The 12996-nt window shown below is 33.8% G+C and overlaps 2 protein-coding genes across 3 annotated transcripts in view; one reads left to right on the forward strand and one right to left on the reverse strand.

Annotated features, from left to right (window-relative positions):
- The window catches only part of LOC138330530 (transient receptor potential cation channel subfamily M member 5-like), an 89091-nt gene extending 88180 nt beyond the window's left edge, over positions 1 to 911 (reverse strand). The window contains exons 1-2 of the mRNA XM_069278100.1: positions 811 to 911; positions 349 to 406 (exon numbers count right to left, since the gene is read on the reverse strand). The gene's annotated coding sequence lies outside the window, so the exon portion shown is untranslated. The remainder of the gene's footprint in view (positions 1 to 348; positions 407 to 810) is intronic.
- A 2852-nt stretch (positions 912 to 3763) lies between these two features.
- LOC138330566 (transient receptor potential cation channel subfamily M member 2-like) overlaps positions 3764 to 12996 on the forward strand; it is a 38638-nt gene continuing 29405 nt past the window's right edge. The window contains exons 1-4 of one of the 2 annotated variants that reach the window (XM_069278138.1): positions 3764 to 3852; positions 6013 to 6081; positions 9206 to 9340; positions 11019 to 11147. In XM_069278138.1, the coding sequence (XP_069134239.1) occupies positions 9208 to 9340; positions 11019 to 11147 (262 nt within the window). In that variant the 5' untranslated portion in view covers positions 3764 to 3852; positions 6013 to 6081; positions 9206 to 9207. Of the gene's footprint in view, positions 3853 to 5730; positions 5818 to 6012; positions 6082 to 9205; positions 9341 to 11018; positions 11148 to 12996 lie in introns of those variants that run through there. The other variant, XM_069278130.1, reaches the window with a different exon arrangement.

Genomic DNA, 12996 nt, shown 5'->3' on the forward strand with positions numbered 1-12996 from the left:
GTACAGTCATTTCAGCTACCATCATAACATCAAGGTCAATCTCGCTAACAACCCCTAGCTTGATAAAACCTCATCAATATACAGCAACCGTCTTAGGAATAAAGTCATGTATACACATCACAGAACAAACATCACGTTAGGTAATACAGTCAGTCCTAATTTACAGACGATCTTGCTATAGAAAAGCAGTCTTAACTCAATTGTTATAAAAGCATAAATCGGGTATTAACATTTCTAACATAAATATGCATTTCACATATCTGGTTTACAATCAAGTATCGGTTCCAAATACAATTTAGTGTAAATTTGGCATATGACTTAGACAAAGCTAATTAAAGGTAAACTTACCCCTTTGTTGATGTTTTCGCGTCATCATTTCACGTTGTTGTAAACATTCCCAGCAACTCTGTTTTGATATATAAACAAATTAAAGCTGACAAGCTAATTTCCAACTCTGGCTCAAACTCAAAATCAATTGTTTCGTTACAAATATATTCAAATGATTTTGCTCTTTTTTGGGAGATGATCAATATACTAAAGGATCAATGAAGCATTCATTAAAGTCCCAATATCCGTATCTGTCTTTTTTTCATGATTTAGAAGAATGTTGAAAAAGAATCTTGTTGTAAATCATACAGAAACGTGACTAAATCGAAGTCAAGAAGTGCGATAATTATTCGGAAACCTTTGATAAAAAATCAAATAATTAATGAACAGCTTCTAAAAAAAATTCAAATCCTCATTTTTTTTAAATCCCTAAAATACAAGTGAGTTATTGCTTGGAATGAAAGATCAGCTATCAATTTTTACCTTACGAAGAATTTGTCTAACATCGATACAACCTTTCGGAATAAACATATTCTGTTGCTCTGCTTGTTTATTTATATGGGACTGCGTGATTGACAGCTGGCGATCTATCGGTGTAGTCATAGTCCAGGTATTGTAAGCGTTACGAACCCATGGGGTTTGTGATGATATCTCACTGCTATCATAGCACTTTAAAATTTGAACACAGGTAGATTTAATTTATCTTTCTTTTGACTGCCATTGCATTTTGATATTGTTGATTTAGCGATACAGTTCTCAAATGATATCTGTCGACGTGTGCTTTAAATATTACGTAATTTGGTCTATTTGATTCTTGGAAAAAAATCCATTTTACACATGACAAAAGATTACGCACTTGTCTTTGCGTGACATCAAGCCGTATCGTAAACTGTTAGAAATATTATCACAAACTTATATTATGTTTGCAATTGTTATAGCTACATGGAAGAAAACTTCAGACAATGTATAATCCAACATGTTTGTAATCTTGGATCTTGACTCGATAGATCATTTAGTATGCCGATTAGTTATTGCTCTTTGCACATTAAGACTTTGGTCAGGATCGCTGTGCTGTGTCCGGTTTATTAGAAAGGCACGAAGTCTAGGACAGTTCTATTGTACGTATGTTCTTTGACCTTTAAAAGATAAAATAATCCCCCACAAACAGAAACATTCTGTAAACCGACAAAGATATTTTGCATGCCTTTTTGTGCTGATTCAAAATGGTTTTTTTTACTAAATGTGTATTTCATATCATCGTGATTTCTTTCATTGTTTTGTTGTCATTGCTACACGTACTAAGGTAATAGTTTAATCATTTAACAAAAAAGTCATTAGTTGGTTTGTATGTTGCTTGGATAAGCAATAAGAAAATCACGAATATATTATTTTACAGAGATTGTATTTAGAAGCGACACATGTTTATCATAAATATTTGAACATTCTAGACATATTCTCCTGTGTGCAACGAATCATACTTTCAGTTTCGTGTAATCGGTTAATTGGAAAAATCCATTGTTCACATAACACATATGTTAAAAAACAAGTCAGCCTGACGATTCCCACTAGTTTATTTTGACATCTATCTATAGTTTTCCGAATATATTAGTCTTATCTATGGGGGTAGCCATTTGTTTTGTAAATAGAACAAACATAGAAGTGGTTCGTGATGATAGCAATGCAATTCTATACACCTTGAACATGGTGCATATATAAGTGAAAACTCTTTTGTTATGCATACAATGTACTGATTATATATCAAATTAAGTATCACGTGTTGTACACAAGAGGATATGTCTAGAATGTTCAAACATATTCAGCAAACATGAGCCGCTTCTAAATCCGATCTTTTTAGCATAATATATTCATGATTTTTGTATCGCCTATCCAAGCAACGTACAAACCAACTAATGATGTTTTATTTATCAAAATGATTAGAATATTATCTTAGTAGCAATGACAACGAAACAATGAAATCACGTTGATATGTAAATAAGCACAGAAAGGTATGTAATGTAGCCTAACCTTTTAAAATGAAGTGAAATAGTAATGTAAACATGTCAATCATGTTTAACGTCTCAGCATTTTATTTGTAATATAGTTAAATATTTAAGAAGATCCAGGCAAAAACTTATTTTATGAATGTTTTGTCAGAAACAAAAATGACACTTTACTATGTAAGAGCACCGTTTGTTTCGAAAAGGTGTGCAGATCTGCTATGTTTATACGGTTAGGTCCCAGTCTCGATAAAACCACAAAATGTAGATTTGATTTATCTTTCTTTTGACTGCTGTTGCACTTTGATATTGTTGATTTAGCGATATGGTTCTCAAATGATATCTGTCGACGTGTGTTATAAATGATTCGTAATTAAATGATTCGTAGTTTGGTCTATATGATTCTGGGAAAAATACTCCTTTGTACACATGCCAAAAATTATCCACTTGTCTTTGCGTGACATCAAGCAGTATCATACATTTTAGGAATACATTTTCATGAACTCCTTTTAAGTTGGCAGTTGTTATAGCTACATGGAAGAAAACTTCAGACGATGTGTAATTCAAAATGTTTGTGATCTTCTGTTTAGTTTCGTAAAACCTCGATAGCTCATTAAGTATGGCGATTAGTTATTGCTCAAAGCAACAACTCACTTGAATTCATTGAAAATTAGGTCAGGATCGTTGTGATGTATTCGTTTTTATTAGAAAGGCACGAAGACAATTTTCGATCTTCAAAAAATAAATTTTCATCTAACCATCGTTGCGTTTTGCCTTAATATTGCTGAAGGTGTTGTTCGATTGTACGCATGTTCTTTGACCTATAAAAGATAAAAGTATCCACCACAAACAGAAACACTATATAACAGTTTAGAGACATTTAGTTGTTATCTCTGAATTAAATAGATATCTCAGCAATATTGTGATACAATTCTTTGTTCAGAGGTTTAACAAATTACCCTTGTACTCAAAACTGTTTGGGTATCTCAATAACACATTTAACAATTGTTTCCGGTTCCAAGTTTTAAGTGATAGCAATTGGGTGTAATCACAGACCCTATCTGTACGTTATATTTACAATACACTATGACTACCGCGATAGAGAATTTAAAAGTATTCTTCTGAGAATTGACAGATCGTCAGCTTTCAATCAAACTGTCCGATATACATAACCAGCAGAGTAAAAAACTTCAGACCATCACAAAAAGGTTGTTCACAGGCGTCTGCATTTGGTTTCGGAAAAATAAAATATCCTACCCATACTATTTGAACAAGGTGAGACACTCGATACTTCAACTGTGGAACGGAAGTGGAACTCTTCAAGCGAGTAGTTGCACAAAGCAATCCGATTGGTCAATTAATTTAATTCACCAATCAGATTAACTGCTTGCTTGAAAGATCAACTTCCATTCCATAGTTGATGCATCGTCCGCTACTTGGATACTTGGTGTCTTGTTTTATATTTTAAAACACGTAACTTCGCGACAAAAACCTGGCATACATAGCAAAAAGAGGATTCTTAATTAAGGTACGTTGATTAATCGAGCGGACACTCATAATTATCGTCAAATTTAATTTCAAAGTCAATTGGAGCGTACCCTCAACTTCCGGTTCATGGAGTGTCTTACCTTGTTCATATAGTAGGGGTAGGATATTTTATTTTTCCAAAACCAGATGCAGACGCCTGTGGTTGTTCCGACAGGTTTTATCGAATGTTTGACAAATTCTTCGTAAGGTATGTTGGTAGCTGATCTTTTTTTCCAAGCAATAACTCACTTGTAACTTTTTGATTTAAGTGAAATTTGAGGAATATGATTAGCTTTGTTAGACACTGGATATTGAGAGGACATTTTAAAATTTCTTTTAAGAATCAAGTGAATGAGACATGGAAGGGAAAGATAATAATACAAACTGAGCGGTAAATAATTAAAGTATATATAAATGATTTTTTATCACTTCATATCATTTGTGCTTTGTAAGGGTAATTGATATGAAGAAATACATGCAATAAATTGAATAAAAAGTGCTAAATAGCAACGAAAAATGATTACTAGTATTTCAAGTTATAGTTGAGCAGACACATTTGTACCATTATGCATGAAAATTACAGTAACACGCTATTATTGGTTTCAATAACATTTTATATTTTTATTAAGTTAACCATAAAACTATGTGGCACATCTTTTTAACATAATTATGAAAATAAATATCATATAATATCATATATTCTGACATGGATATAACTCTCAAGCACATTTCAAAGACTAAATTAAAACATGCAGCTACATCGCACATTTAGGTTTCTTGATGAAGTAAATACAATGTAATTACTAACATAAAAACTTCAGTGTAGATAAATATTGTTAGGCGAGAAATGGTGATTATCCCTTAAACACAAAAACTTTATAATAGCAGCAGATCTTATAGACTGACATACACTTTGCTGCTATAAAATTGACCGTTGACAGGATTATTTCGATATAGCTGCTTGGATCATGCTGGCTACTTCTCATTATCTGGATCCGGTGTGTCGGACAGGTCGATTACGATGGTTTTATTATATACAGCCCTTTAACTGGTAGGTTAATTAGACCTAACGTAGCAGGTAGAGCGTTAGTGATGTACCCGCTGACGCCAATGTATGATCGTTAATGGCGACTAGATTTGTCATCTTATTTGGGATCTGAACATTTCTCTTTTGGTTTTAAACTGACTTTTTCCCCTAACTTCTCTTTTTTTTCAATTAATTACCGCCTTACTTTTAGGACGACTCAATGTTCTGTTCCATGCAGTGGTACTTTCTGCTCTTGCTTAGCGTATGGCATGATATATATAGTCAGACGACTGGTTTGCCCGCTGTAAGTATAATGTAACCAGATGGAGTGTGTATCTTTTACGGCATGCTTCAGTAAGATAGCACTCTATAATAACTCATACGATAAAGAGGCACAAAACAAACAGAACAGGGGGGTCGGGTGGGGGTGGAGAACTTCATTTAATAACCCTATCTTTTAATGAGATGTTAACAAAATTAACACATTAACAAACTTCACGTGCAACAGGATTGTTTCAAACTGAATGACCATACCAACTGCTTGTGACTTGTCTATTGATAAGCAAGATAATGACGAAACTATTGATTTAATATACAAAAATACATAAATATGAGACCTCGAAATCGAGCCATGTCGTGCATCTCAGTAGGATAATATTCGAGTTCCATACAAAAATCCTATTGTTCATGTCTTTTCATCAGAAATTATAATTAGATACAATTGAAATGGGATTTAACTACAGTTAAAGCCTAATGTTCACGTCACGTATCATTCCAAACTTGTTCTTGACTACACATTAGGTGTGCCAATTTGATGTTTGTTTAAATAGCAAACGAATCATCAAATAACAATACCCTACTACCTTTGTCATACATACCACTGCTTTAACTACAACCTACATGGCAGTGATATTCTGAATATTCATGCCAGCGGAATAGGTTTGTTCCAAACACATATATCGATACATAATATAATTTTGTCCGGTAAACGAATGCTTCATCAATGATTTATTAGATTGATCATCTCCCAAAAACGAAAACAAAATCGTTTGAATCTGTTCATAAAGAAACAAAACATTTTGAGTTTGAGCAAGAGATTCGAAATTTGAATATTAGTTTTTAATATGTTTATAGGACGGACAATGAATTACTGGGAATGGAAATAACAATCTGAAATAATGACGTGAAAACATCAACTAAAAGGTAAGTTTACCTTTAATTAGCGTTGTCTAACTCAAATGCCAAGTGTCCACTGAATTGTATTGTGAACCGACGCTTGATTTTTAACCAGATACATGAAATGCTTATTTATGTTAGAGATGTTAATATTTGATTTATGCTTTCATAACAATTGAGTTAAGATTGCTTGTATATAGCTATGTCATCTGTAAATAAGTACTGACTGTAACCTAACTTTGCAATGTTTGTTCTGTGATGTTTAGACATGACATTATTCCTAGGAAGTTTGTTGTAGATGGAGGTGGTTTTATCAAGCTAGGGGTCGTTAGCGAGATTGTAGATGATGGTAGCTGAAATGCCTGTAAAGCTATGATGTTAACTGTATTCATGACTTCGTTGCTATGCCATTTACTGTATCCAGGACGTTGCTACAATGGTATTACTGTAGTCATGTCTTCGTTGCTATGACACGTACTGTATTCAGGACGTTGTTGCTATGTCTTTAACCGTAGTCATGACTTCGTGGCATTGACATTTACTGTAATCAGGCCCCGATTTCTCGAAACCAAATTGCAGACCTAAGTCAAACTTCAGTTTTTCTCCTTATGTAACTTATATGAAAATTTATGACTTAAGTCAGTTTTTTTTTTTTACTTAAGTTTGTTTCTAGAATTCGGAGCCAGGACATTGTTGTCATGACAGTTACTGTAGTCATGACTTCGTAGATATGACGTTTACTGATGTCAGGACATTGTTGCTATGATGTTAACTGTAGTCATGACGATGCTGCTATGACGTTTACTGATGTCAGGACTTTGTTGTTTTTTATGATAGCTGTAGTCAGTACTTTATTGCTATGTCAGGACTTTTTTGTAATGACGTTTACTGATGTCAGGACTTTGTTGCTATGATCCTTGATATAATCAGCACTTTGTTGCTATGACGTTTACTGATGTCAGGACTTTTTACTGTAGTCATGACGTTGTTGCTATGACGTTTACGGTAGTCATTACTTTCTTGCTATGAAGCTAGTTGTATTATTGATCTGACTTTTGTTGATTTTATAATTTTTTTGTAACTCGTTTGAACGTTTGTAATCAAGATATTGCAGTTTGTTGTAGTCATGCCTTTGTTGCTGAGAAGCTTGTTGTAGTCAGGCCATTGTTGTTTTTACGGTTTCTGTTTTGTTGGAAGTTTGTTGCTATGATATTTCCTGTAATAAAGACATGGTTACTATTTTGTGTGCTGTAGTCACGCCTTTGTTGCCTTGACTGTACTCGTCACTATTTTGCTATGATTGCTGATGTCATTTGTTGCTGTTCAGGACTGCTACAATGTATCCTGTAGTCAGATCCGTATTGCTATGAAGGAGTTTTGTAGCCAAGATTGTGTTGCTATAACGTTTGCTGAAGTCAAGATTTTGTTCTGTTGTTGTCCGAACTTCGTCTTTACGAACATATTTGTTCTTGTCATCATCACAATTAACTGTGTCTATACTTGTAAGTAATTACTTATTGTACTTTGCTGTTCGCCATGCATATATGAGTGTTTATTTTAACAATCTTAGTATCGGTAAATTTATATGTATTATTTCATGAAATTTTTTTTCAGATATATAACCGTCTCTTTAAAACAGTTCCAAAAACTTCTAGGTTTAAATGTTGATATATACACCTCAACACATATATTAAAGAAAATAATATCTGTGATAGAGCTAAATCGAGACGACACAATGATTGTAAAAAACAAACGCACTAACAAAATTAAATTACCTTCATTCTTATCACCGAATGGGGTATCATGTTTGTGCTCTGACAAAAACATATATGGGGAAAGCAAATTTCTTCGTCAGATGTTGCTTGTTATAACCATGTCACTACCTTATTTAATTAATATAATAAAGTTCTAATGTAATTATGAGGTTTCACGGTGTCCATATACGTCTATCCTCCGTAAATATGGAAAACAAAATAATTGAGTTTTTCCACTTTGATATGTCATATTAAGATTTTTTTTCACGCTACAAATATTTTAATTCCCATTCTCATTTTAATGTAAGATCTAGGTTTGCTTTTAAACAAACTTGGATAGGAAGAACAATCTCTGTTGTTCATGTTAACAAGGTCACCTTGTTCACCACCACTCCCGACACCATTGCTAATTTCAAGGTATACCCAGTTGTGCAAATAATAATACTTGTTTTACACACTGATAAACAGGTCTATTGTACTTGTCCTTGCGTCATATCGATTTGCATTGCATTTTAAATGGCTAGAACATAATTAGGGGTTTATATTGTGTGCCCTTTGTTCACAACACTATGTGACTGATCACCACTTCCAGGTACCGCATGTGACTTTGTATTTTGTATGCGACATTTATCATTCATATGATCTCTTTTCAATAACCTATAAGTCGAAAATAAGGGCAACCAAATTTGTTAAAAAGAATGACCTCGACTTCTATTCACGATCACATGGGTCAAATAGGCCAAAATCTTTTATACGAATTCTTGTGAATAAAAAAAACTAGAAACCATACATTTGGTCTGTAGTATACCGGGATAAAGGGCTGCAGCGTTTTTGTATTGATTTTCTTTCAAGGTTATAGTCGTCAAATATTATTTTAAAATCAATTCTTGTGATTACTGAGAGGCCCAGTGACCCGATATTGGGTCTGCAGCATGTTTGGATGAAGGGCTACTAAGATTTATGTATACAATGGTCAAATATGTCAGAAACGTTTACTGAAGAGTTTCTTATAAGTATGCAATGAGTCGTGAATTGTTAATCGAAGAAACCTTGCGTTGTCTCATCCTATCTAATTCTTATTATTAATTCAAAAAGTATTTGCATACTTGAACTGTGCTGTATTGTGCAATAAGTCAGATGATTTGAGTCCTAAGGGTCTCTTGTTTGGTTAAAGAGACGGTGATAAATCAAATGAACACTAAAGAATGAACGAATTGATATGTTGTCATCAACATTATTACAATTTTCCCGTTGTAAGTAAAATTTAGAAAAGTTTTACAGTCTTTAAATAGACATTTTATCCTTAAAAGATAAGTAAAAACTAATGACAATAACTGCAGCTCATTAAGCTATAATCTTGTGACGTTTGACCTATATCTTTATTATTTTTTTTGTAGATATGACGAGCAAAATTGCACCTGATCCAGGTCTGGCCGCCTTTGTCGTAGGGGATTCCCGAACGTTCGTCCCTAAGCCTTGGCCACATGCGAAGTTCAAAGAAGCATTGGTAGACACCCTGAACGTTTTCGGAGGTACGTTTGAAGTAAGAGTAAAGGGTTATGCCATCGCGAGCCGAGCGGTCCTTTTGAACAATAAACTACTTATAATTTTTTTTTGTATTTCAAACGTTAACAAAACAGTTAAAAGTGAAAGTGAAAGAAATTTATCGTCGACCAGTATTTCTTCGGAGTGAATTTTGGAAATTGAACATTTAAAAAGGCTATGGTAAACGATCAATGAGATATTTCATACAATCACATAATGTATATGATACCAAATTCACTTATTTGTATTTCCATGTCAGTTTTTCATATATCATTCATTTATAGTAGATATGGTTTCCTACATTTTTATTAAATATATAGATTATTTACTAGATTACCATTTTTGTGGTAAGTACCTCTGATATACAAAATTTCTCAATGCTCTAGGTCCTTATATCCATTGTATGGTCGTAAAAGGCGACTGAACATGGGATCTGATATTTTTTCTTCTTCCTAACTTCCCTTTTTCTCCTAACATCTCCTTTGACACCGCCAGACTTTTGACCTACATTAAATGAGGAGGCTGTGGCTTGGGTATGTCATCTGGTCGAGGCACACCGTAGCCTATAAAGGTGTTTTATGCATCTATTCACTGGGGCAAGACTAACACAACGATAAATATGAATGAAAAAAGCCAACCTAAAGTAGGCTTACTTAGAAATTATGAATATATATATATATACAACACAAAAAAAATATAAAAATAAAAAAAAACATGGTAAAAATTTAAAAAAAAATATACATATTGAAAAAGGGGCCAATGTGGGGTTATCAAAAAGCGCCCGTTTGAAACACATACACAAAAAAATCATCTCAGCTTAAATATGGGAGGAAGAGGGTGGATAATTTTTGTTAAAAAAAAAGGTAACTCTTAAACACTCAAGTAGCTAAATACGAAAATACTAGTACTCTTGCTTTGTGTTGAAGATGCACAAATTAAGCAAAATATTTTTATAAAGGGAGTAAGATGACTGGTTCGTCCATTGTCAGTATAATGTGACCGGAATGGATGGGTTTTCCTGGTGGTCTACTTCAGTGAGATAGATAAAATGAACAAAAATTTTCCAATAACAAAGGGTAACAAAACAAACATACTGTAGTCTCCCAAACCACTCACATAATTCATATCGTATAGTTGCTAATATTAGAGGAGTTTAATTTCGCTAAATTCATGGATTCATCAAAATTCAAGAAATACAGACATCCAAGTACATAATAGATGTTTTGAAAAAGTATACACTTCTATACTTGCAAATTATGATTTTAAAATGGTTTCTTATAGTTCCACAGATAATAGACATTTACATGTTTATATTCACAATTGTTTATTGTTAAATATACTTGTGTAGTTTTAGTGTTGAAGCCAGCTTGCGAAACGATGCCGGACCGTCACACGTACCCGTTTTTGTTCACACATAGAAATCCATGTTGTGAAAAAGTTATAATGAAAAAAACATATTTCAATGTTTCTGTTTTACATGAAAAAAGCTGTTCCCAACACTATGCAATATAAACAAACCATGAACCACCTGACCAGACCACAACCGGGTTGATCCCACACCGAAAATGGTAACCGTGACACCATATCTAATAAATTTCATGTACGACTGTTAAGATAGGAAACTAGTAGTCACCATTAAACCCCTTGGGCCTCTTGTCTCTTTAGATCCATGGGTGATTTGTGAACACCAAGCACAACAGTCTATCACCACGGATAGCAAACCCTTACCAAATGTCACCAAATTGACGATTGACGCAATAAAGGATTACACACTGCTTAAGACGGGAATAAAAGGTAAGTTATTCTAATTTTGAAATCAAACAAAACAAAACTGATTTACTGAATTACTGTTGGGACCAATTTTACTCTGCTTGGTTCAATTCGCTGGAAGAACACAGTTGTATTTGATTGATTTTCAAGGAATAGTTTGTTGCCGCAACAACCATATCCAGAGACTATCAATAAAATATACGTAGCAAAGCCTCCATGTAATTATGGATTTCTATGTAAATAAAAATCCCTTATTGTTATTGTTTTTCCTTATTATTTCCTCTAAATTTTTTGAACACAAATGCCCTTCGGACATGCTATATTGGGTGATCGGATGGTGTTGTGGTTAACCCACTCGCTTTTCACCTAGCCGGCCGGGGTTCGATCCCTGGCACGGACGTGGAAATGTCAGAGGTCACCTACCCGATCAAGTTTCAATATAGAGTTGATTTTTGGTACAGGTCATAGTATGTGCAAATGCTTTTTTTATTGACATCGATTTTTATTTAAGGTTAAAGTGAGGTCATGATTCTATGATGTAAACAAGTCTTTTTACACCCAAACGTAACTTTTTTTATTCCATTAAAGGCCCTTTACCTTTCCGGAGCATAACATATTTGTTTCTTAAAAACATCAATAACATCAGAAAATTTACACCGATGGCCTATGATGTTACAACACCAAACATATGCAAGATCTCCTCTGTAATATATGATAACAGTGGAGAGTCATTTCGCTGTTTTGCCGTCTGTCGCAGTGAAATCAAGTACCGCGCAGTATTTAGGACGATGGCGGGAAACATAAGACGATGCGCGTAATAAAATTAACATTTTATTTATTTTAATCAAATTGTTCAGAAGGTGATAATACGTGTAGTATTAACGGTAAGTTCATAACTTTTGCGACTTACAAAATTATCGATCTCGCTTTACATTTCCATTTTGAAAATTAAAAGCCGTTTCGGAAAGGTAGTGGGCCTTTAAACCTAAATAATTATATCCTTCCTTTTCGAAGACGTATACCACAGATTATTGTCTACAAATAATTTGTTTTTCGACTCCTCTTTAAAATCGATTGAAGGTCACACAGGTAAAATATTTAACAATAATTGAACATCTCCAGTTCAAAGGCCAATTGACATTAAAAGACATCATTACTGATTAGCTTGGCAGACTAATGTTAAAATAACATTTTTAATGCATGACCTTCATCAAAATTGAAAGTCACAGAGTTCAAGGCTTCAATACTATGTTTAAACGTATTTTTTTCATTAACCAATTTCGATGACGACAACAGGTGTGGTAGGCGTCAGGTGTTGTCTGTATGCTTACAGGAAAATTACCTTGCCGTGTATATTGTTACAGTGAAAGTTTATAATCAGCGTTTTCGCAATAATCGCAGTTAAAACGTAGATCAACACACAGAATACTGGGAAGCATTCAAAACAAACGTAATTCTGAGGACAATGCTTTGGTCATACTCGAAATGGAAATCCAGTGTTTTGATCTTGATCAAATATAGTGGCATATTGTAATAACACAGTTCGGTTTCGGTTTTCCTCATTTTGTGTCTGAGCCCAAACGTACTGAAAATGTTTTCTTTCTGAAACCTTAATTGTTACATTTGCAGAGGGCATGCAATGATCAAACACACAATAGCGCTGTTTTAAATACCATATCTGTCGTTTAAAGGTAAACAGACAAACACTGTAGACGTCGCCTATTGTGAATGTCTGTATCGGATATATCTGTGGCAGACAGTAGGTTTCGCTGCATTAATGTTAATATAGTCAATTAAATGTTTGTACAGCTCTCATATAAATTGCTAAAGCATTGTAAAGACCATAACACGCCATTGACTCAATATCATTTTT

Source organism: Argopecten irradians, chromosome 1 (assembly GCF_041381155.1).
Source record: "Argopecten irradians isolate NY chromosome 1, Ai_NY, whole genome shotgun sequence".
NCBI classification, from domain to species: Eukaryota; Metazoa; Mollusca; class Bivalvia; order Pectinida; family Pectinidae; genus Argopecten; species Argopecten irradians.